The sequence below is a fragment of the Protopterus annectens genome, chromosome 12.part0 (assembly GCF_019279795.1).
Source record: "Protopterus annectens isolate FY-2018-M chromosome 12.part0, PAN1.0, whole genome shotgun sequence".
In the NCBI taxonomy this organism is placed as follows: domain Eukaryota; kingdom Metazoa; phylum Chordata; order Ceratodontiformes; family Protopteridae; genus Protopterus; species Protopterus annectens.
In genome coordinates this window covers 1,058,532,704-1,058,558,768 of record NC_056746.1, presented here as the reverse complement: position 1 = coordinate 1,058,558,768, position 26,065 = coordinate 1,058,532,704, and the positions used below count along the sequence as shown (strand labels likewise).

Sequence of the window (26,065 nt, the reverse complement as noted above, 5' to 3'; positions counted from 1 at the left end):
AATTTTTTCTAATCCTTTGCCAAAACAGTACCTTAGAGGGGCTAAAAACATAAGAGCGCCCCGTAGAGCACCAACTCCAACTTGGGACCTCAACTTCGTTGTGGAAAAATGTACTTTTTTGAGCCAGCTAACTCAGCAGACTTAAAATACGTCTCTTGGAAAACTGCTCTGCTCCTGGCAATAACCTCAGCACAAAGAGTTTCAGAATTGCAGGCACTAATGGCAGTGGAACCTTTCATCATTTTCCACCAAGACAGGGTGTCTTTACGAACAAACCCTATTTTTATGCCAAAGGTGGTATCAAGTGTGGCTGTAAACCAAACTATTCACTTGACAACTTTTTATCCAAATCCACAGAATAAAGGGGAGTGACTTCTGCATTCCTTGGACATACACAGGCAGTTACGCTTCTACTTGGACAAAACGAAAGCTTTCAGGAAAACTGAGCAATGGTTTGTAGCATATGCTGCAGGACCACAGGGAAAAGCCATTTCAAAATGGATAGGGCACTGTATACGTTTCTGCTATACACACCATGGGAAAGCTGTACCTAACAGCATTAGGTCTCATTCCACCAGGGCAACAGCCACTTCAACTGCCTACCTCAGTGGAGTACCTACCAAGGACATTTTGGAAGCAGCAACTTGGAGTTCTGTATATACCTTCACCAAGCATTGCCATCTGCCTCTTTACTCTAAATCCAGAGCTGGCTTTTCCACTGCAGTGCTGCAGGGCCTTATAGCCACCCCTAATGCCTTATAGAACCAGCCACCCAACCTCAACTTTGGTATTCTACCCAAGTGTAATGACTGCAGCAGTGTAACACGATGAACATAGTACAGTTTTGTACCTACGATAAATGTAGATGTTCGAGTGTATACGCTGCTGCAGTCCAGGTTACCCTCCCTCCTTCCCCTCTTCCTTGCTGGTACTTACCTAGGCCTTCTACCCTTTGCTATTTATGGGGAGTATTTCCTGGTAACTGAAAGTTTTTGATTGCTTTTCTTATGTATGTTTTATTAGCAATTTACATTGCCTACCTTTTGGGGGGCACCTGACATGTGGGGCAAGAAAAACTGAAGAAAATGGCATTGGCTGCATCTTATATACCCCTGGCGCACTGACGTCATGGAAGAAGCGACAGCAACCGACGCCGGGCCAAGACTTTGGAACTCTAGCTGACTGAGGGACCACCTGACGGCAGGATAACCCCAAGTGTAATAACTGCAGCAGTGTATACACTCTAACATCCACATTTATGGTAGGTACAAAACTGTACTTTCTCCCACCCTCCAATATCAGGCCTCCCAGAAGATAGCCCACCATAGCCTGGGACCTGAACTATGTTTTAGAAAAGCTTACTCTGCCTCCCTTTGAGCCTGCAGCATCCTCAGAACTAAAGTACCTGTCTTGAAAGACTGCCTTTCTCCTGGCTATTACTTCAGCCAGGAGAGTGTCAGAGCTTCAAGCTTTAATGGCCATTGAGCCATTTTTCATTTTCCATGCAGACAGTCTCTGTGTGCTGCAGTCATGCTTTCCCCCCTTCCTTCCCCCTGATATCTGCTTTCCTTAGGGAGACGCATATTTCTATGGGGGTCTCAGACCCCAGGACTACTAATAATTAACATTGGACTCCTTTGGTTGGATAAGGCAAGAAAAACTGAGGTAATGGTGTCGCCTGCTCTCCTTTATAGCTCTGATGACTTGACATCACCCAGCAAGCGACAACAGCCGACGCACAAAACCTTGACTTTGTTATTCGGATCGATTGATGGCTACCACAGCATGGCTAACCTAGTGGTTAGGACTGCAACAGTGAACAAACTCTAACATCTACATTTATGGTGATGTACACAATTGCACTTTTCTGCTGTGTTAAATTTTTTTTAACATCCAGTGTGAAGTTGTTCTATCTCACCGTTTTGTTCTTACACGTGGGTTCGGAGCCGATCCATCGGCTCCGAGTCGGCCGCTTTTCAAGCTCAAACTCTCAGAGAAGCTCGAGACCCAGTATATATCACACGATGCTCTACTGTAACACCCAGATCTAGTTTGCCGCTGCAACAAATCTACAGACTCATTGGAGGAAGCTTGGGCCAGTGTTATTTTTTCTATATTTAGAGATATTTTGAAAAATATTTTCTATTAGTGTGTTATAGTAATCAAAAAGAAATAGAGTTTAGTTACACTTAGCATGTAGTTTAGAATACTTTGGTGTGTTTTTCTTAACGGATGTTTGTCTAGGCCTTTCTTAGTTTTTTGGGAGTGACAGGGCTCTATCAGCTCCTTTGTGTGTGCCTTTTATTAGTGCTAGTTTGGAATTAGTTTAGAATTAGTTAGATTAGTTAAAATTGACCTACTTCTGTAGAGAGTTTAACTTACAAAAAATAGTTGAATAACTTTTGTGGTAATACTCAGTTTTGAGTTCAAGGATCTGAACTTATATATACATATAGTTATATATATATATATTTTCTCTCTTTCTTAAAAAAATGTCTGAGAAGCAAAAGTCTGGCTTCAAAAGGTGCGAGTGTGGTCAAAAAATGTCTGTGACGGGCAACCACTCCACCTGTGTGTACTGTTTGGGATCTATTCATCTGCAGGAAGTGTGCTGTATCTGCCAATCCTTTAATGCCAGGGTTCTTCTGGAAAGACGCAGGAAGCTGGTGGATAGGGACTCCTGAAGCCTGATTTTCAGGCTGCGCTGGACAAGACCAACCTTTCTTCCAAGGCTTCGAAGGGGTCGAAGTCGTCCAAAGGGTCCTCGGAGCCTAAGTCCTCGGCTCTGAGCTCCTCTGGTATGGTTCGATCATCAGCTCCACAACCTTTGGAGCCGTGTATAGATCCTTTACCTCGGATCTCAGTTGTGGATCCGGTGTTGGAGACTCCTCAGTCTCCGATTCTTCAATTGGTGCCATCTTCGGCTCCTTTGACCCATCCCTCGACCCGTTCTTCGAGGCTATCTGATGTGGACCTGGACTGCGTGGTTAAGAGATTACTAGAGAACCCGGCCCTGGCCAAAATGCTTTCCGCTTCGAGCCACTCTGCTTCGAAGCCTGAAATTCCAGCCCTACTTTCTTCTCCTCCTCCTCCGAAGCCAATCGAACTCTCGGTGCCGGGGTAGACAGAGACAGAACCAATGTTGGTAGAGCCCTTGGAGCCAAGGTTCGATCCAGCTCCTTCGGCTCCGTCGACCTTGATCTCCTCGGTTCCGACCGGAGAGTCTCTGAGCCGACACTCTCTCGCTGGCTCCGGGGTGGAGAGTCGGACCGAGACTTCGGTTCCGACCCTTCCCCTCGGGGCTTCGGCGTAGGTGGGTTCGGCTCCGTCCTCTGGATTGGAGCGCGAGGTCTCGGCTCGGGGAGGGCTGCCGGCCTGTTTGGAGCCGACAGACTTCTCGGACCGGGATTCTGGTGCCTTTGATGCCATGAGGAATGTCATGTCTTCTAAGACCACTACCTCCTCGGATCTTTCTTCCCCTCCCCCTAAAGGGCCTCGTTCTGTCTCTTCCCCACAGGTCCCTACCAAGCGTTGAGACCCAGAGCCTCAGGTATCCCCATTGGGCGGCCCCTCCTCTACAGGGACTTCACCGGACGCTCCCACTGATGAAGTACCTAGGAAGAGGTTGTGCAAGAGGAGGCACTTGGATTCCCCACAGGAATCCCTGACATTGGATACCGACTTGGAGGAATCAGAAGGGTCCACACGATCCCCCTCAGAGGATGTCTCATTTGCATACATATTGGAGATCTTAAGGCAGAGGGGTGATTGGCACTCCCTTGCCCCTACTGAGGATGAGTCGGTACTCCTGAAGGCCTTTGGGTCTCAACCATCCACCACCTGGGTTACTCCTCCCTTCGATGAACTAATAGATCTGGTTGCTCGAAGGGCATGGGAGTCCCCTGATTCAGTGGAACCAGTCCCTCGGAGGCCCAACAAGCTCATTACTTCCCCTGCTGACAATGCCTTTCTTACCAAGGGAGTCCCGGTTGATGCTATGGTGGTGGCGGCAGCCACCAAGAAAGAGATGTCGGAAACTTCTTGTTCTGTCCATCCTCCTAATAGGGATTCTAGGATGATGGACAGGTATGGGAAACCCATATTTAGTTCTGCGGCATTTTCCATGAGATCGCTCAACTACCTGACCCATTTTACTTGCCTTCAACGAGATCTCCTTAAAGAGCTGGGAGATGCTCTACAGGGTAACATAGCTGATGCAGTTTCTGAGAAAGTGACTGCACAACTCAACACCCTCAATTCTATAGTCAACTCATCTATGCGGCTCATTTCTTATGCCGCCGATGGATCGAGTAGGGCAGCAGGTTCAGCGATAGCTCTTTGGAGACAGTCCTGGATGCACCTTTGTTCCTTTGCGGAAGCCTTCAAGTCTTCCTTCGTCAGTACCCCATTCAGTGGTTCCGCCTTGTTCGGGCCTAAAGTTAAGGAGACGCTTACTAGGTGTGAACAAGAAGGAAAGACTCTGTCTGCTGTAGGAGTCAGTTTTTCCACTCCAACTAGACCGTACCCCAAAGGGCAATGAAGTGGGAAAATGTGGTTTCGAAAGCCCCAAGGAGCTTTCCAGAACACACCTACGGATACCCCATCTAGGGGCAGAGGAGGGGGTAAAAATGGAAGACGCTGTCCAAACGGCAGAAGAGGTCCGCAAAATCAGGGTGACAGGGAGTAGTTCTCTGGTACGCCCTATCAGCGTTCCCGAAAGGAAGCCCGACTGTCCTTCTCTGGAGGCGGCCGAGGGTCACTTGGCTTTATACCCAAAACGCCTGGCTATACATTACAACGGATTCTTGGGTAAAAAGCATCATTTCCAGAGGTTACTACATCCCCTTTACAAAATTCCCTCCCATGTGTACAAGTATTCCAGACGTTCCACCCAGTCTGCGAAAACTAGCAGCCATAGAGATTCAAAACCTGCTAGACAAAAAGAGTCATCCAGCCAGTCCCGGCAGACCAGATAGGATCCGGAACTTACTCAAGGTTCTTTTTAGTTCCAAAAAAAAACAGGGGACTGGAGGCCCATATTAGACCTCAGCAAACTCAACACCTTCGTCAAGAAGGAAAAGTTCCGGATGGTCATGCTTCAATCGATACTTCCGTTCCTAAAAATGGGCGATTGGATGTGCTCTATAGATCTCAAGGATGCTTACTACCACATCAAAATGGCCAGATCATCCAGAGATCGCTTGTGTTTCCGGCTGGGGGCCAGTCATTACCAATTCAGAGCCCTGCCCTTTGGTCTCACCACAGCCCCCAGAGTGTTCACCAAATGTATGGCAGTGGTCACGGCTCACCTGAGACGCTTAGGATTCCGGGTGCTTCCATGTCTGGACGACTGGCTCCTCACCGCCACCTCCAGGCATCAACTAATTCAGGCAAGAGACTACACTATCAACCTGTGTTCCCAGTTGGGCATAACCTTAAACTTCGAAAAATCTGCATTATCGCCCTCGCAGCGTATTACCTTTATAGGAGCATAGCTAGACACTGTTGATTCAAGGATCAGGTTGCCTCAAACAAGAATCTCATCTCTAAGAAGTCAATTGTCCAGTCTGTTGACCCAGAACAAAGCTCCTGCGTCCCAGATACTGAAGCTATTAGGCACAATGGCAGCCATGCTAATAGCAGTCCTGTTGGGGTGCATGCACATGCGGATATTCCAGTGGTTACTCTTCACACAATGGTCTTACCAACAACTTCCCATGTCGCACGAGATTCTGTTAACAAATCTTTGCAAGAAGGATCTCAATTGGTGGCTGAACAGCGTCCAGATAGTCGGACGTCCCCTTGTTCTTCCCCAACCCACAGCCACAGTGACCACGCATGCTTCCCTGATAGGGTGGGGGGGGCTATTTCAGGGAAAGACGGTCCAAGGTACTTGGTCAAGCATGGAATCACATTTGCATATAAATGTCCTGGAGCTGAGAGCGGTGTTCCTGGCGTTGCAACACTTTCATGACTGTCTTCCTCCAGGGACAATTGCAATTCAGACGGACAACATGTCAGTAATCTGGTACATCAACAAGCAAGGGGGAACCAGATCGTATCCCTTATGCCGAGAGGCCCTAAGAATTTGGCAGTGGGCTGTATCCACCAGACGCTTTCTAATAGCAACGCATAGATAGCAGACAAACTGAGCAGGGCCATCCCTGTTACCTCACGAGCGGTCCCTCAAACAAGTGGCGGACAAGATTTTCCACAGGTGAGGCCAGCCTTAATGCGATCTGTTTGCATCTCCAATGAATGCCAAATGCAGCAGCTACTTTGCCCTTTATCCCCCACCGGGGAGCAACCCGAGGGACGCGCTTGTACACGATTGGCCCCCGGGCCTCCTGTATGCCTTCCCGCCAATTCCCCTAATTCCCAAATTCATACAGAAAACCAAAAGTCTGGGGAGGACTGTTATTCTGATAGCCCCGTCTTGGCCTTGTCAGATTTGGTTCCCCTTCCTACAGAAGTATCGAGTGGAAGAACCATGGATTCTGGACCCAGTGCCAGACCTTCTGACTCATTCGTCAGGAGTTCTTCATCCCTCCCTTATCTCCCTAAAACTGACAGCTTGGCTGCTCCAATTCCCATATTCGCCAGGTCTCAAGATTTGTCTCCCGTGGTCCAACATATTATAGTTTCCTCTCATAAACTGTCAACCAGGAAGCTATATAATAGCAAATGGAAACGATTTGTTCACTGGGCTTCTCACCACGACGTTGACCCATATGTTGCGCCTATTCATACCGTATTAGAGTTCTTGTCTTCCTTGTTCTATGATGGCGCAGCAGCTGCCACCATAAGGGTTCAATTGGTTTCCATTTCCAACTTTCATGTAGGGTTTAATGGGTCTAAAATCATGTCCCACAGACTATGTAAGGCCTTTTTGAAAGGGACCCACCATCTCAGACCACCTATCAGACTCCCTGTCTCTCCCTGGAATTTGAATCTTGTTTTATCCCAATTGATGCTTGCCCCCCTTTGAACCTGCATCATCTTGTGATTTGAAGTTTCTGTCTTGGAAAACAATATTTCTGGTAGCCATTACATCGGCGTAGGGTCTCTGAACTCCAAGCTTTGTCTTCCAAGCCCCCATATTTGATCTTCCACCCTGATAGGGTGTCCCTCAGGACACATTCTACCTTTCTTCCTAAGGTCTGTTTAGAAATTAACTTAAATCAATCCATTGAGCTCCCAACCTTTTTTAGACACCATACCAACAAACTGGAATATGTTACACAAGCGTGATGTTCACAGACAATTGAGATTCTACTTGGACAGAACGAAAGACTTCAGACAATCTGATCAACTCTTTGTCTGTTACGCAGAGAACAAGAACGGTTCTGCGGTATCAAAAATCACATTATCTAAGTGGCTTTCTGATTGCATTAAATTCATTTATTCCTCCACTAACCAGCCATTACCCACTAATGTCAAAGCCCATTCTACCCGGGCTGTTTCTATGTCATTAGCTCATGCAGCTCGTTTACCCTTGGATATCATCTGTGCAGCTGCTACTTGGTCCAAACCTCACACGTTTATCACTCATTACAAAGTGGACAGGGCCTCCAGGGACAAGGCTTCCTTTGGTTCCACTGTGCTCAGGAATGTTCTCCCTTGAGCCACCCAGGATTAGGGTGCTTGGGACGCAACCCACGTGTAAAAACAAAACGGCGATATAGAACAACTTCACATAAAGAAGATGATGAACAAATCACATGGAACATTATGGTAAGGACATAACTTCTTTTTTTTTCATAACGAAGCTAGCCTTTTCACTGTCAAGGTGCAACTGGCAGCTATCTTGAACTTTAATGTTGGGGAAAATTCATTACCTTTGGCCTATTCCAAGCTTTGCATGACTTTTCCTCAAAGGCACCTTCCTTCGTTCTCGTCTAAGCATCCCACTCCTCTTTGAGACCTTATCATGGGCTTACAAGTATTAGTTGCACCTGCTTTCGAACCAGTAACAAAGGTTGATTTGAAGTTTTTGTCTTGGAAGACTGCTTTCTTAGTAGCCATCACTTCAGCAAAAAGAGTTTCTGAACTTCAAGCCTTATCTATCAAACTGTCGTCTTTTGTCTTTCACAAAGATAGTTATGCTGCACACCAGTCCTTCCTGCCCAAGGTTTTGCTTCTCAGGTTAATATTAATCAGGTAGTCAATCCTCTGGTGCTCTTCCCTAATTTCCAAAACTGAGTAGAATACAAACTCCATATGCTGGATGTGCATAAATTGTTTTTGTTTGGATAGGACTAAGTACTTTGGAAAGTCTGATGAGCTTTTTGTTTCATACTTCAAGGGAAAACTTGGGAAACCAATTTCCAAAGTTTCTCTGGCAAATTGGATTACAAGCTGTATTTCTGTGGTTTACTCTAATAAAGGGATTCCCTTACTGCTACCTATCAAAGCTCATTCCACTAGGTCATTATCCACCTGTGCTGCCTTCTGGCATAGAGTGCCCATTAATATTTGTTCTGCAGCTACAGTGGATGTAAAAAGTGTACACACCCCTGTTAAAATGCCAGGTTTTTGTGATATAAAAAAATGAGACCACAATAAGTCATTTCAAAACTTTTCCCACATTTAATGTGACCTATAACCTGTACAATTCAATTGAAAAACAAATCTGTTAGGGGAAAAATATAAAAAATAAAAAACGTGCAGTAAAGCTGGTTGCATAAGTGTGCACACCCTTAAACTAATACTTTGTTGAAGCACCTTTTGATTTAATTACAACATTCAGTCTTGTGTACACGCCTGCCATTAATTGAAGAGACCCTGATTAACCCTAAATAAAGTTCAGCTGTCCTAGTAGGATTTTCCTAACATTTACTCAGTTGGCTGTATAAGTAAAAGCCATGGTTTGCAAGCATCAAAGGAATCTCATTGTTAATTAGATAGGAAAAAAAGAAGGATGCTTCATGCTCACCAAATGATTTATAAAAATCAGTGCATACCAAGATTTTATATTCCCCGTTCTGAAGGAGGGATGGGCCTCCTTGAAATTGATTGTATGTACAGGTCTGCAATTGTGGGACTCCACACATATCTGCTGATTTCACAAGACCCAAACGTAGTGAAAGTTTTGAAACACGAGGAGAATAAATCTAAGTTGACTTCTTTGCTTAATCTAGCAGAAGCTTATCGGCCTCGAGTAGGAATGGAAATCAAACCAGAAGTAGGTAAAAATCAGGCAGCAACTGAATGTGCCAGAAAACAAAAGGAAGAATATAAAGTGAATGATCAGATGAGAAGGCAAGAAATGTAGAAAAAGCATAAATACAGTTGCAAGTATAGAAAATTTCTGGAAGAACCTTATGTTGATCAGGATTGAACACAGGAATGGTTAAGGAGAGGCACATTCAAACCAAGAGATGAAAGGTTAATACTGGCAGCCCAAGATAGTGGGCTGCGTACACGTTGGTTTATAAAGTCCATTGAACGTGGGAGAAACGGACAAATGTAGGTTTTGTAAAACCAAATTGGAAACAGTTGCACAACTCATTGCTGGTTGTGACATACTAATTGCAGAAGGACTGTATACTGAAAGGCGTAATAATGTGGCAAGACTCTTGCACTGGGGATTGTGCAAACATTATTGTATTGAAGTGGCCGAAAAACACTGGAAACATGAGCCACAAAGCATCACAGAAAATGAGGAAGCCTAAATCACTTGGGATCATCCATTACCAACAGTTCAAAAAATCAATGCTAGAAAACCGGATATAGTGGTCCAAGAAAAGAAGACAAGAGTAGCATCGATTGCCACATCCAGTGACTACAATGTCTTTCGTACAAAGAGACACAGTCATAAAATATCAGAATCTGCAGGCAGAAACAAGAGCAATGTGGAAGAAAGATACCCAGACAGTCCCAATAGTAGTAGGTGCAACGGGTCTTATAAAAAAGAATTTACAGTCGTATTTAGATATGTTACCAATGCATGCAACTCCATATGAACTGCAGAAGTAGTCATTACTGGGCACATTGCGGGTGCCGCAAAGAGCACTACTGGCTGTCATCAAAGACTGAAACAATACTAATTTCATGCATGATCTTTAATCGTACTTTGACTTAGAAATGGGGTCCATTCCCATCATGGTATTAGAAACCCAAAAGACTTGGAGAAATTAAAAAAGCTCGAAAAGTATCAGTCAGGAGAAGGATAAAAAAAATATCCACATCATTGGATATACCATGGAACACAGTGAAGACAGTCATCAAAAAGTAGACAAAGTATGGGACAACGGTGACATTGCAAAGAACTGGATGTCCCTCCAAAACTGATGAAAAGACAAGACGAAAACTGGTCAGGGAGGCTGCCAAGAGACCTACAAGCAACACTGAAGGAGCTGTAGGAATTTCTGGCAAGTACTGGTTGTGTACTACATGTGACAATCTCCTGTGTTCTCTATACGTCTGGACTATGAGGTAGGGTTGCAAGACAGATGTCTTTTCTTACACAGAATAACATCCAGGCCCGGCTAAAATTTGCAAGACAATACATGAAATCTCTCAAAAACATGTGGGAAAATGTTTTATGGTCTGATTACACCAAGGTTGAACTTTTTGGCCACAATTCCAAAAGGTACGTTTGGCGCAAAAACACTTTGCATTACCAAAAGAACACCATCCTCACGGTGGCGCATGGTGGTGTCAGTTTCATGGTTTGGGGTTGCTTTTCTTCTGTTGCTGGAACTGGGGCTTTAGTCAAGGTGGAGGGAATTGTGAACAGTTCCAAATACCAGTCACTTTTGGCCCAAAACCTTCAGGCGTCTGCTAGAAAGCTGAAGGATGAAGACAAATTTCACCTTTCAACACAACGATGACCCCAAGCATTACATCCAAATCCACAAAAGAATGGCTTCACCAGAAGAAAATTAAAGTTTTGGAATGGCTCAGCCAGAGTCCAGACCTAAATCCAATAGAAAATCTGTGAGGTAACCTGAAGAGGGCTGTGCACAAGAGATGCGCTTGCAATCTGACAGATTTCGAAAGTTTTTGCAAGGGAGAGTGGGCAAATCTTGCCAAGTCAAGATGTGCCGTGCTGATAGACTCCTACCCAAGAAGACTGAATGCTGTAATTAAATCAAAAGGTGCTTCAACAAAGTATTAGTTTAACGGTGTGTACACTTATGCGACAGCTTATTGTATGTTTTTTTTTTTTTTTTTAATATATTTTTTCCCCAACAGATTTGTTTGTTTTTCAGTTGAATTGTACCAAGTTATAAGTCATATTAAAGGTGGGAAAAGTTTTGAAATTATTTATTGTGGTCTCATTTTCATATATCACAAAAACCTGGCATTTTAACAGGGGTGTGTACACTTTTTATATCCACTGTACTTTGTCAAAGTAGCATACCTCTATATCTAACTACAAATTGTACATTATTTCCATGAACGGGGTCTCCTTTGGTTCTGCTGTGCTTCCATAAGGACCTCCCAAGATTTATGTAGCTGGGGACTCTGTCCCAGAGGTTAAAGACCAAATGAAAACAAATTCAGCTAAATAAGTTATGTACTTACCATAATGTTCCATCTGAGATGTTGCTTTTTCATTTGGTCTTCAATCTTCCCTCCCTCCTTCCATATTATTTCTTTCTGGAGATCTGGGGGATGTTGCTTTCTGTCACTCCTGTGTCCTTGTTCAGTTCCTGAAGAATCCTTGTTCCTTTTTCTCCAGGGACGTATGCTTTCTCACATATACGTGGATATATGTATATATGTGAGAAACCATATGTCCGTGGAGAAAAAGGAGCAAGGATACTTCAGGAGCTCAATAGGGACACAGGAGTGTCAGAAAGTAACATCCCCAGGTCTCCAGAAAGAAATAATGTGGAAGGGGGAAGGGGGGAGGGAAGGTTGAAGACCAAATGAAAAAGAAACAACTCAGACGGAACGTTATGTTAAGTACATAGTTTTTTTTTTTGTTGTGTTTTGCCATAAAATATAATTCAACTTGAATAACATAGGATTTTATGTTAAATGCTACTTTTATGTATGCATAGTTATGCTAGTTAAATTTATTGATGAGACATTCCTTTAGTGGATAGTCTGTCTTCTGTCTCTTCAAAAGTGCATTTTTTAGCATAGCAATTTGCCACTCTTGTATAGCTCCTGAAACCAATGTAAGGGTGTGCACTGCAGTCTCACTTGTATCCAGATTTACCAGGTTGAGATGGCATCCTGTATAGCCACAGAGAGGGCTCACTTGGGGGACAGATAATTTTACTTTGGGTAATATCACCTCTACATGTTGATTTGTGTAACAGAGAGCCATTGAGCATAGACTGGTACAAATCTAGATTTTAAAAATGATTATAATATCTTTTTATATATTAAAAATGTGGAAGAGATTATGATCTAGAAAAGTACTAAACGTGAATTCTTGCATGTCAGATTAGTGACTTTTGCATTTCATATATTATTTTTAGGCCATGTTTGTTAGGTGCCTTTAAAAAGTTCAGAGGCTGAAGCTGATGCACACCAAGTTGTAAAGGATCCTGCAGATAATTGTATTCACCTTGTATTTTTTTATTTTTTAACACTTTATTCCCATTCAGAGTCTAATCAGTTGATTGTTGTATGTTTTTCAGTAACTGCAATTCTGAGAAAGTGGATTCTATTGAAGCTTCTGTGCGTCTTTCACCAGGAAATAATACTCCATGCAGTGTAGAAACTTTGCAGGATACCATGGAAGAAAAGTCAAAGAATGTCACAGAAGCCCAGACCAGTGTCTTTGATGGTACTTCCATAGATGCTTCAAAACTACCTCTCTCCACTTGTACAGATGACAAGCCTTGCATCTCTGAGAATGGGAGTAAAAGTAATGGTCAAGCTTCAGGCAGTGGTGGTGAACAGAACATGACCACTGAGTGCTGTTTGGCCAGTCATCAGCTTCCTGTGGACAACTTTAACTCTTTTTATTACTGGCGGCCACCTCTCCCTGATATTAGCCAGGAGCTGGAGCTTCTACATTTGGACGCTAAACAGCAGGAGGCCACAGAAGAGTCCCATTGTAAGTGTCACAGCTATACTACCAGCAGTGAAATTGAAAAGGTGCTCATGAGTTTACAGCCCCATATGGATGATCCAAATGTCCAAGGTAAAAGCCAGCACTGACCCTTCCATTCACAGCATTCACAAAGCTTCATAATAAATCATTTGCTCTAGCTGCATGCCCTTTCAACCATATTTTTGACCTTGCAGGTTTAAATGTAAACTAGTGAAACTGCTCTCTTTTGTGTGCTACTTGGTATGATCATGACTGTTGGCAAAAATTTAACATTAATCCATCTTAAGAATTTAACCAGTCTAGTCCAGCCAAAAGAGTTTGCAGTATTAGAATGATGTCTTTTTGTGTGAGTGAAACGTCTATCAATTTTTGTTCATTATTATATTGCTTACTGTGATGCAGCTAAATCATTGTATTAATCCTTTTCACACATGGTGAACACATGTAATTGAGACTTGACACTCTTGTTTCATATAACTTTATAAGTGTGGCAGTTTTGAAATTATGTACGCGAGGGAGTTGCATAGTACTAAGGGTGATACAATTGCAAAGAACTGTTATGTTTTGAGAGTTGTGAAATCATTCTCATTGTGGTGCAGTGGCGTGCAGTAGATGTAACATTCACACTACTTGCAGCATTTAGTATGTGCATTTTCAAGTGTGTAAAACTGGTTGACTCAACATCCAACACTTTTTGGAATACTGGGAGGAGAGTGTGTAGAGATGCCAGCCTGTCTGTATTGGGTTGTAAGTCTCTTGTCTTAATTTGGAGTGGTGTTGATTTTAGGAGAGCAGATAGAGCAGTGTTTGGCAGATAAGTGTCCCATGCTGTTGGCCTTTCACATTGTGACCACCTCACATACCATAATGAGTGACCTGATGTATGCTGACAGAATTTTATATTAGAAGGGTTGGCCTATGAATATTATTGGTATTTGCAAGAAGTACTTAAGTTATGAGGTTTATCAGATGTGTGTTGAGAAACACTCTGTATTCATCTTTAGGTCATTGCTGTGGTAACAGATTTATATGAATGTATCCTGCTCAGGATCTATTCTAGCCAGTATAATAAGGATGTTAGGCTTTTTCCAGGCATCTTCTATTTCCAAGGAAGCATGAGGGCATGCTAGTATAAAATTAGATGTACGAGTGCTAAAATTCAAAACTTTCTTAGCATTGAAAGTTGTCTTCATTGCATTTGCAGTGTTTGATTTCAAAGTTTGGGGAGATAAGTACCCCCTTTCGGGGACTTTGATACTTTTATGTGTGTAAATTTGTGTAAATTTGTTTGAAAAATTTTATGCCTAAGAGAGAAGAGAAGTGTCTGTGCGGAGGAAGGATACTTTGTTTTGAAGACAGATACCTTTTAAAGACTCCTACACAGCTTGTTTGTTTTGTCGGGGGAGATGTACAGTGTATGTTATAGTAACACATCTGTTTGCCCTTTATACCCAAGACTATTAGAAGTCTCCAGACCATCCAGTGGATTCTTCAAACCCCTCTGGTGCTGCTCCTGGGGATGTTACTAAGGGCCAGGAGTCTAGCGCATCCTAAAAGGCCAGACATATGCTTATGAGTGATATAAAGTATAATAGTGATCTTGGAAAGCCAGGACATTCTCTCTCAAGTGTTGAGGTAATCAGGTACCAGGTTCAGTGATGGAAGTCCAAATGTGTGATGTGTTTAGGACTATATTTCATTAGAGACGCACAGAAACAAATTCAAAATACTATGCATCTTTCTCCTCCCCCAATCCTGTCAGTGAAAGATGTTCAGGAGGAATGGTACAGTTTTGATAAGGGTTTTTCAAAACCTTTTTGCCTTACTTCTGCACATTTATAAAAGGAAAATGTCTCCTCCTCCTCCTGATAGTGACTCCCAATCAAATTTAGAAGAAACAGGGCTTGATTTCCATGTCTCCTCTCCTGACTCTTTGGACTCTGAGTTAGCAGAAAATGTGTCATCAGATGCTCTGTACAGGAATTATCTTTTTCGGACACCATCTAGGATGAAGACTCTTTCAATGGGAAGGAAAAGAAATATAAACACAAACGAGATACTGTGAACTCCTTCATATCGATACCCACCTAAATCTCTGGTGCTATGGAGGATGCTTTTAATGCTACATCTGCTTCTCCAATCAGTGTCTTGCACCTACTTAAAAAGCTTGATGGGCTTTACAGAGTTACCTCAGTCCAACCAATTCCTCTTTTTTAACCCTTTGAAAGATCCAGCTGTCATTTCCTTGGCCAGGGACACTAGTTCCAAACAGTTTGCTACCTGTAATCCTGTTCCATCTGATAAGGATGGAAGGGCATTTTATTGGTATGGGAAAAACAAAGTACATAATCTACTTTTTAGAACATTCAGTTGTCAGGCTCATATGGCTAAATACCAGCATGCAGTATTTGTGGATATGACTAAACTGTTGCTGATTTACCCTATTCTAAGGTTAAATTTTGTTTGCTCGGTATGGTTTCTTCTGTTTGTCAAGTAACACATTCATTGAAGTGCTCATACGGTACAGCTGATGCAGTATTTCAGGCACCTGCTACTAGTTCTGTGATAAAGTAGGTATTTATGGTTTAGATTAACATCTTTAGGATGATTTAGTAAAGTCCCAGATACTTAATGCTCCCTTTGGCAAAGAAGTGTTATTTGGGTACCTCTTCTACTGAGGTTCTAAAAATAATTGGTTAAAAGGGTTAAGCACATTTTTCAGTCATCAGTTCCAAAGTACAGCAGCAGCTACCCTTTCAGTCCCAGGCTGTTTTAGGAAGTCCTTTAAACGATCTCAACAGAAATCTGGTGAACAGCAGTATAAGAAAAAGTGGCAAAGAGAAAAAGGAGTAGGATCTCAAGCTCCATCCAAGACCAAGAAAATTGCATGCTTTTATTTTAATTCCACAGAGCCCCCCCTAAACACACACATCCACACACATACCCTGCCCACCCTCTCAATCTATCAGGTAGTCTCTCTCATTATTTATGTCTTCGGGAACAAATCACAGCAGATTCCTGGGTTCTGTAAGTAGTACAGAACACGTACAGATGGCAGTGGAACTCTCTCTTTCTCCAAATTGTGGAATTCCAACACATCCAGAAAATCTTGCTTATCTGTTTCTTGCCATTCTGTCCCATGTGTTGTCTCCAGTTTTCCTAGAACCATCTCCATAGTTTCAGCAAGGCAAAGGATTTTTATTCAGCGATATTCCTACTACCCAGAAAAGAGGGAACCTGAAGACCTGTGTTGGAACCTGTCTTTTCACATTCAAAATGCTTACCCTTTACACTACTATTCTCTTATGTGTGTGCTCTGCTTTTTGATTACTCTGGATCTCAGACATCAATCATCAACATTCCCAATAACAGAGACTTCAGATTCGATTCAAAGTTTTCTGTTTCTGGTTTACATTTTTAGTTTTTATACTTTGGGCATTCTACAGCTCCAGGGGAATTCACGAAAAGTATCTAGCTCCAGTAATTTCATCTCTGCAAACTGCAGTGAATTCAGCTCTTCATAATTGTCAAGAATCACTACTTCATCAGGAATCTGTTTAAAAAACCTTTATTTTCATCTCTGTTTGAAGACATCACCTCTGTTATCCATTCTTACAGACTAACATTTCTGGGAAGTCTGCTAGTCACATCCATATTGATGGCTTATCTTTCCAGGAAAGTATGGAGTTTACCATCTCTAATTCCTAGAGTTTTCCAGTTAAACTGACAACTGTAAGGTATTACCTTAGGGCCCTAGGATACAGTGCTTCCACAGTCATGATGATTCCACTAGATGGACTACACATGAGGAAAATACAGTGGTTTCTCAATTTAGTGTGGATTTAGCGCCAGCATCTTTTTAACATTTCCAATCCCAGTGCTGAATTTCAGGAAGGAATTTCTGTGGTTGGCAAAGCAGACTGTATTGAATCCAGGTCTCCCCGTTTCTCTCCCTGTCTCAGTCTGTAACCACAGATGTGCAAGACTTTGCATGGGGTTCAGTATGCAAGGGGTTCAAAGTATAAGGAATGTGAAATCGTGATATGAAAGAAATACCATTGATAAACGTGTTATAAGACCTTAAACCATTTGTGGACTCTGGTCCTCTTCTGGTCATCACAGACAAACGCCACTGTGATGTGGTACATAAATAAGGGGAGGGGTCCAGGTCATATCCCCTGCACAGACTATCCATGATAGCCCATGAAATTGCAACTCGGCACAGTCTGGCCCTTCAGGTTACTTGCATTCTGTCAGAGCAGAACACAGTGACAGACAAGTTGAGCAGATCCAGGACAGACCCGTACAAATGGATGAGATGCTCAGGGATTTTCAGGAGATTGCCCACCTGTGTGTAACTTCCCAGATAGATTTTTCTGTCTCCATTTACAGCAGACAGTTAAATAAATTTTCTTCAAGTATGCCTTGCAGAAAAGCATAGAAGACAAGTGTCTTTTCCTTGCCATAGGTTGGAATGTTCCTCTATGCTTCTCCCCTTTTTCCTCTGATAGTCACTTATTTTAAAGGTACAGAAAGATTGTCCAGCAGTCATTCTGTTAACTCCCTTTTGGTCTAGGTGTGAAGGGAGAACAAGTGTTAAGGGCATTTACTATAAAAACTTCCTCACAGAATGGATCAACTCATACTAGATTAGAGATCATTGATCCACACCAGCTTGCAAAACCTTTATTTGACTGCTTGGATGTTAGAATTTTGATCTCACTTGGGTTTCTTTCTCTGAGAATGTATAGCAGGTATTGAGTGAGGCTAGGAAGTCCTGTTTTGCCAAATGGAAGAGAGTTTTTAGTTGATGCCACAAGAACTAGGTTCCATCTTTGGCAGAAGCCCCTCCATATTTTTCAGTTTGATTTGCTGAAATTGGGCCTTTCATGCTCATCTATTAAAATAAAATTTTCAGCCATTCTTCTTACTTGCCTGTAGATCCCCCTTTCTTCCTTATTCCAGGTAAAACAATTTTTGGAATAGGTGTTGCATGTCTGTCCGCTTTGGAAGCAGGTAGCTCCTCCTTGGGATCTAAACCAGCTTTTCAAGCTGACTAAAAGTTCTTGACATGGATGAATTTTTATGCCTGCTGTCACTTTGAGTGGGTGAGTATCTGAGTTGCAAGCTTTGAGTTACTCAACCTATTCTCATATTTTATAGGGACAGGGTGACCTTAAGAAATTATCTTTCCTTTATGCCTATAGTGGTTTCAGAATTTACTTTAAATCAACGTAGTCATCTCATTGTGTTTTTTCCTGAATTAAAAAAAATAGGAGCAAGAGAATCTTACATACATTGGATGTCCACAGACAACTCTGGTACTACACTGACAGAACAAAAAACTTTGGATCTTCGGATCAGGTCTTCATGTCTCTTAAAGGAAAGAAAAAGGAACAATCAATGTCAGAACAGACAATTTCTAAATGGTTATCCCATTCCTTCCATTTCTTCAATAAGAATCAATTAGAACATCAACTGTTATGGTAAGTTTATTTACACAGCCGTACTTTCTGCAGGAATAAGGGTGGTGGGCAGGAATGATCTAAAATCTGATCTACAGGCTTTTAAGTGTAATTTTATATTGCAGGACAATGGAAGCATCTTTTTGCGTGATCATCAGTAACTTGAATAACTGAAGAATGGTTCCATAGTGGATCATAAGACTCCTAATTGTAGAAAACGGTATCAAATACCCATTGTTGAAGTGCATAAGACATTAGACACTCTGTTGTAGAAAATAGCATCAAGTACCCATTGCATTGTTGAATATAAAAAAACAAATAATGGAAATGCAGTTTAGACAAACACGCACATAATTAGAGTCTCAGATTGTAGTGAAGTTTATATCCCACTCTACCATAGAGAGTGCAGTACTTCTAACACTAAACCGATATCCAACTCAAATTCTAAAATCAGTGGCCAGTGTAGATGCTAAATAAATACAGCTGTCCAGCTGGCCTTACATTTATTTATTGTAACATTTGACCAAGCCAAGTTTAAGTGGTATCAGTGAAGTGATCTTGAATAATGCTGTATTCCAATGGCTCTAAGATATTGAGAGGAATTGATCCAGCTTCCCATTCATTTTGCTAGTGCAGCAATGTTGTCTGTGTACTTAAGTATTTTAGTCAAAATCTCGCCATTTTAAATGGGTATTCTGTATTTCTGCATTTCTGTATTTCCTGTTTCGTGAAAAATAGAAGAGCTGTAAGTGTACAAGATTGTCATTTGCACTGTGTTTAACAAAAGTAACTTGTTTCACATCTTTGCTAGAACTTTTACTCTGCCATTGCTGCAATGAGACTTTGCAGATTGTAGTTAGAAATGGAAAAAAATATCTAAGGCAGTAGGTTGAAAGATGACTTCATTATTGACAAAAAACCCTATTGTAGCTTCAGCTGTTGAGCTGTATAATATATTAGTTTAAGTCAGGATTAGACTATAAAGGTAATGTGTTGCGTAAGTTACATAATATAAACAGGATACTGCATTAGGGTTTTTCTTTTAAAGACATTTAGGGATGTGGAGTGCAGGGCGTTTTTTTTTTTTTTTTTTTTATGTGAGACATTCCATATTATTTTTGTCATAGATTTAAATTATCCAAACCCTTATCAGCTGCTGAAACAAATGAAAATGATTGTCTTGACTGCTACAGGCACATTTTGCCCATACCCTTTAGTGTATGCCCATACACTTTTGCTTATGATGGTGGTGAACTCTTCTTAGAAGTATTCATTGCCATGACTAGCTTTCTTTATGTAATACGTATATTTTATTTTTATTATTATATTACATTTGTTAATCTAGCAGGTCAATTGGTACATGGCCCTTTTGTAATACATGACTAGCCAAGGGCTTGTACAGTAGGAATGTAGTCAGAGGCTTGTACCAAGGTAGAACATGATGTAAGGTACATCATGAGTCATAATTATAGTGATGCCAATAGCAGATTACAGAAATTGTACATTATACAACGTATAGAATACAGTGATGCACATAATTTATACTGCTGTAATCACATACTACTGTACTACTATTTTGTCAAGCTTAGCTGATGTCTGACTGAGTTAGCTTAAATCTGCATTGTAATTTTACTGTAGCACTGAAGATTTAAAACAGCACAAGCACACATCTCTAATTTCTTAAGGCAACTGGTATGTCAAGACATAAGAGCAGTAGACAGTAGACTGCTGAATGTAATGAAAAATGGGCACAGAGAAATTAAATTTACAATTAGAGTTCTTAATTATATACTTGCAGTTATTCTGTTAGTATGTCAGATGCTAAACAATGAGTATTTCGAATGAGTGGAAATGTATTAAATAACTGCTAGCTGTTGCCAAGTATCAGTCCTTATTAACTTGATTTGTCATAGCAAGTGCATTTCACTCCTCCTTTATACTCGTTTTGGAAGTTTTTTAAAATTAATTATTTTTTGTGCATTTGTGATCTTTTGTGGTGGATTATTCCATGCTAACTTTGAGAATGTCCTGTCTTTTGATGCAAGTGTAAATTGTAGTCAACAGTATACAATTTCACCTTGATCTCTGTTACAGTAATAGTATTTAATCTGCAGTTTGTTTTGTAGTGGAAGACACTAACACTTATTAGATTCAATATCATTGAGTTTAATAGAAGTTGTACTGTTGCTTTGTATGCAGTGGTTCCCTCTATCAGGACTGTGAATGAAAGTAAGTGTTTTATTTAATTTTTTTTTTTGTGCAATATCAATGTTATGTTGAGAATGCAGGGGATTGATATTCAGGGCTTACTGCAATATTGAGAACGTGATCAATGTCTTTGCCTAGGGCCTGTTGTAAGGAAATGAGATTTTTTTTGTTCCAGCTTTAGTCATCATACTTTTGAAATTAGTATTGTATGTGAGAGCAGAAAGACACATTCTGATCTAGTATTATTCCCAAGTATTTCTGTTTGGAGACTATTAGAAGTGCTGTTCCCTGTTGATCTTTTAGCCTTTGGTGCTATATCTGAGCAAGCATGTGGACAGTGCCCAAGAGCACAACTATATATCTGATGTCAGTCTTCATTCATTCTTGAACTGTTGGGTCTCTTTTCCATCCTCTGAACCGGCACGTCTGTCATAACAGGCTCGCGCAAACTCAAAACTCTCAAGCTAAGGCTACCCATAGTGCCTCTCTTCCCTTCCCCACAGATCTCATTTGCCGCATAAAATTTTGGATGTGTCAGCTGTTCTCTCAGTTAAGTGCTATCTTATTTTCGTATATATATATATATATATATATATATATATATATATATATTTATATATATATAGATAGATGTATATAATTTTTTGCCTCTTAGCTCTAAATTAATTACTTAGTTGACTTCTTCAAATTACTGACCTGTCTTGTTGAGTGAGAGTATTGTTTCTTCCCTTTTTTACCTTATCTGTAAATACTTTCTTACCATAGTTTGTATAGGCCCCTCCCTTTTCTCTTACTTTTGGTAATTTTGTCAATACCATCGTTGGTATTCCCCTTCTCCCCTTTACGGGTATTTTTTCTTAACTACCATCATTGGTACGACTCTTTAAAAAAAACAAAGCAAAAAAAAAAACAAAGGCTTCTTAACTCGTTTTCTTTTTTACTTTGTCTGTGTGTGTAAGTGGTGTCTGTGAGCGTGCCTTCTGGTTTAAGTTTGGATAATGGCAGAGAATCATAAAGGAACCACTGGTTTCAAACAGTGTGAAGGATGTTGGCAGAAAGATGCTCAACTCGGATAGGCATCTTTCTTGTGTTTATTGTTTAGGGGTGCCACATTTAGAGATTCAGCCGCCGTGTGAACTCTGCAAAGATTTCAGCGCTCAAACCCTTGCAGAGAGGTGCAATAAATTAATCCTCAAAGGGCTGTTAAAATGTCCTTTTAGTGAGGCTTTGTCTGAGGCGGAGATGTCAAAGTTTCCCAAAAAGGAGTCAAAAAAGAGGAGCCACTCCATTCCAGTGTCCCCTAAATCCCAGGAATGTAAATATTCTAAGGACCACGCTTCTTCTCATACCTCGGAACCAAGGCTCAAGATTCAAAATTTGACACCTGCTACAATTTCAGTGCTGAAGCCTACAACTTCCCCCATGGTGCTGACAACTACTGAACCTACGAAAGTCACCTTGGTACCAACCCCTTCATCGGTACTTATGACCCTGCCAGTACCAACAGTAGTTTCCCCAGTCAAATCGGTCACTTACCACCCTCCAAAACAAATCATTAGTCAGCCGACCATGATGCCAAAGGTCGAATCCTTATGCAGGACTAGCCACTCCCCATCTATTGACCCTTTCCTTGGTCGGCAATCGAGTCCCTTTGTTGAATGCCTGAAATCACCCTCTGGGATGTCCATCCGTTCCATAAGGAGTCTTTCAGAGCTCGATGTAGTCAGATTAGTGGATCAATTCTTGGTGGCCAGAGGTCTCCCTGCCCCATCTAGGACCTCTCTGGCATCTGAATCTGAGGCCTATTTTCCAAGGACTTCCACTTATCTTCCTTCAACCTCTCCACAGGTCTTGGAGCCCTTGACTTCAACTTTCCCAGTGCCAGCTACTTTGGTACTGATGGTGGACCTCACCTTGATTACGGAACCGACTCTGTGGTCGGTGGCTCTGTCTGAGCCTACTCACCCGCAGGACCCTGACTTGGCTGCTGGCTCTGGGATCCCTAGTTTGGCTCTGATTTTGCCCATGGTGCCATCTACGGTTTCTGGTGCTTTGACAATTCCGTGTCCTCTCACAGCTCCTTCTGTTTAGGTGATCTTGTCGGAGTGGGGTGTGACCCTGGTTTTGAGGTTGTCTTTCTCTGTTGCTGGCTCCCATCCTTCTTCAGGTGGCCTGCCTTCCAGATTATGGAGAGAGCTCTTGCCTCCGCAGGCTTGCAGTTGGCACGATCCCAGTCTGCGTGTCACATCTGTGTATCCTCTGGCTCGCACTTGTCACAATCTTCTACATCGGGGCTGCAGGCACAAGAGCAGCAAGACAACCCTGCTGCAGGGTACCCTCCCTTAGGAGTCCTCCTCAGATCTTGCCCCTCAGGAGCCACCCTTTAAGAGACCTAGCAAGATGAAGCACCTCAGTTCTATGGGAGAATCTGTCACTGAGGATACAGATTATGATGAAGGGGAAAGGTCCCCATGGTCGCCCCCTGAAGATGTCTCCTTTGAAGACATCCTTGAAATCTTAAAACAGAGGGGTGATTGGAAGTCCACCAACTCTACCTCTGAGGAATCTGTTTTCTTGCAGGCCTTACTTGCCTGACCCTCTACTTCTTGGGAAACCCCACTTGCTGATAAATTGGTCAAGCTCATCGTGCAGCGTGCGTGGTAGGCTCCTGACACTATAGAGCCAATCCCCCAGAGATTAGACAAAATTCTCTCTGCACCTGAAAATCAACCCCACTGGGCCAAAGGTCTAGCAGTAGATGCTATGGTGGTAGCTGCCTCAAATATGGAACTCGCTGAGGAGAGTCCTGCTGTCCATCCTCCAAACAGAGGGTCTCGGATGATGTACAGATTCTGGAAGCAGGTCTATGCTTCAATGACCTTTGCCATACGGTCATTGAATTTTTTAGTATATTTCACTTGACTTCAAGGGGACCTGATAACAGTTTTCAGGGACCTTGGCAGGAGCAGTGTCTGATGAGGTACGCAGTAAGGTTGCTTCTCAGCTTGCGACCCTTGAATTGATATCCACTTCGTCCATGCAGCTTATTGCACACACAGCCAAAGGGATGGCCAGAGCAGTGGGTACAGGCATTGCCATTAGGTGTCACTCCTGGATGCACTTATGTGACTTTGCAGACCCCTTTAAGTGTTCCTTTATCAATGCTCCAGTAGATGCTACCTTGTTGTTTGGCCCTAAAGTCAGAGACAGAGTAGTCAGGTGTTGAGAAGTACGGAAAGACCCTTTCTGCTGTGGGTATGTGTTTTTCCACTCCTCAGTGACCTTACTCCAGGAATCAGAGGAGTGGAAAAACGTGGTTCAAGAAGTCCCAAGGGCCTTTTCGGGACACACATGGTGAGTATTCTCCCCAGGGCAGAGGGGAGAACCTCATTGGGAAGACGCCCCTCCCATGGCCGAGGGGGCCCACATAACCAGGGTTTGAGATTCTTTCTCTGGACAACCCTACCAGCACTCCTAAACAGTGGCCTGATTGCTTACCTCTGGAGGCAGTCAGGGGAAGATTCTCTCTACACTATCTAGACTGGCACACAACAACATCAGATTCCTGGGTGCAGACATTAATTACCAGAGGTTACTGCAGTCTCTTCTCTCTTTATCCCACACCACGAACGCGAATCCCTGATGTTCCACCCAGTCAGAGGGATACAGCAGCAGCACTAGAAGTTCAAAAGCTGCTTCAAAAATTAGTCATCCAAACAGTCCCACCAGATTAAATAGGATCCAGATTTTACTCAAGATTCTTTTTAGCGCCAAAAAAGATAGAGGACTGGTGACCAGGTTTGTTCGATAGATGAAATTCCGGATGGTCATGGTTCAGTCTATTCTTCATTTTCTGGAGAAAGATTGATTGGATGTGCTCTTTCGATCTTCAGTATGTGTATTACCAATTACTATTCCATCAGACAGTATGTCAATGGTCTGGTACATCAACAAACGGGGGGAACCAGATCCTACCCTCTATGTTGGGAAGCCCTAAGAGTTTGGCAGTGGACAATCGCCTCCAACTGCTTTCTAATAGCAGTGCACATCTCGGAGAATTCCATCGTGATTGTGGACAGACTGAGTAGATGCATTCACCTGCCTTATGAGTGGTCTCTCAGTCCCAATGTGGCGATGAAGATCTTTCGTTGATGGGGTCAGCCTTGCTGCGATCGGCTTGCCTGTCCTGTAAACCACAGATGCAGCAACTGTCTTTGCCCTAATCCCTCTTCAGGGGTAGTCCCCGAGAGATGCTCTCCTACACGATTGGCCCCCAGGACTACTTTACGCCTTCCCACCAGTTCCCCTAATTCTCCAATTTTTGAAGAAACCCAACGGTTGAGAAGTAAAGCAATCCTTATTGCACCTTATTGGCCCCATCAAGTCTGGTTTCCCTTTGTGGCCTCACCTGGATGTTCATCGTGCTTCACTGTTGCAGTCATTACAATTGGGTTATCCTGCTGGCAGGCTACCCACAGTCGGCCTGAATTCCAAAGTCTAGGTCCGGCGTCGGTTGCTGTCGCCTCCTCCCTGACATCAGTGCACCAGGGGTATAAAATATGCAGCCGACGCCACTTTCTTCAGTCTTTCTTGTCGCGCGGTGCCCAAAGCAAAAGCAGTTTGCAAGTGCCGGTCAGCCGACTCCTGAGATTTTCTTGTTCGAATTTCAGATCCGGAGTCTTCATTTAAAGCTAAGTACCCCGTTGGGGAAACTTTTTTCTCGCTCCAGACCTATGTCTGGAATACTCTCTTCCTCCCTATGAGGATTCTGATGCTGAAGAATCTATCCCTTCAGCTTCTCCTCCTGAGGATTATTCTTTTGGGGAAACCCTGCATACCATGAGGGAGCATTTCCATTGGGAGAGCCAAGATTACTCAGAATCTAAGAAAAGGCTCAGAGACTTCCTTTTACTACCTCAGCACAGGCCCCTTTCCATTCCACCTGTGTTAGACATTGTTGATGTATTTTCAGAGTCCAGTCTGACTCCTGATTCTTTACCTCCAGCTCCTGTTAAGCCAGACAGATACTACAGGGTTCCAGATTCACATAAATTTCTTTTTAAAAACCCTGCTGCTGACCCAGGAACTATTTCTCAGGGTCCCAAAGGGGTCAAGGCTTCCATTTCAAAAAACCCTACCCCCTCTGACAGGGATTCTAGGGCACTGGACAGATGGGGAAAAAGATTTACATTTCTGCTACCTTGGCTATGAAAGCTTTAAATTGTCAGTTTCATATGCTTAAATATCAGCAGTATATTATGTCACTGCTTAAACAGAAAATGTTGACAAATTCTGAATGTGCAGAAAACAAAGAAATGCAAGATTTATTGCATGCAGCTGAACAAGTGGGAAGACATACTTCGCAATGTGG

General features: G+C 42.5%; 1 protein-coding gene across 6 annotated transcripts in view; it reads left to right on the top strand.

Annotated features, from left to right (window-relative positions):
* The window catches only part of LOC122816964 (serine/threonine-protein phosphatase 4 regulatory subunit 1-like), a 1,601,647-nt gene that overhangs the window by 597,662 nt on the left and 977,920 nt on the right, over positions 1-26,065 (top strand). For 5 of the 6 annotated variants that reach the window (XM_044090068.1, XM_044090066.1, XM_044090069.1 and 2 more), the window contains one exon: positions 12,603-13,111. In XM_044090068.1, coding sequence (XP_043946003.1) covers positions 12,603-13,111 — 509 coding nt within the window. The remainder of the gene's footprint in view (positions 1-12,602; positions 13,112-26,065) is intronic. The other variant, XM_044090067.1, reaches the window with a different exon arrangement.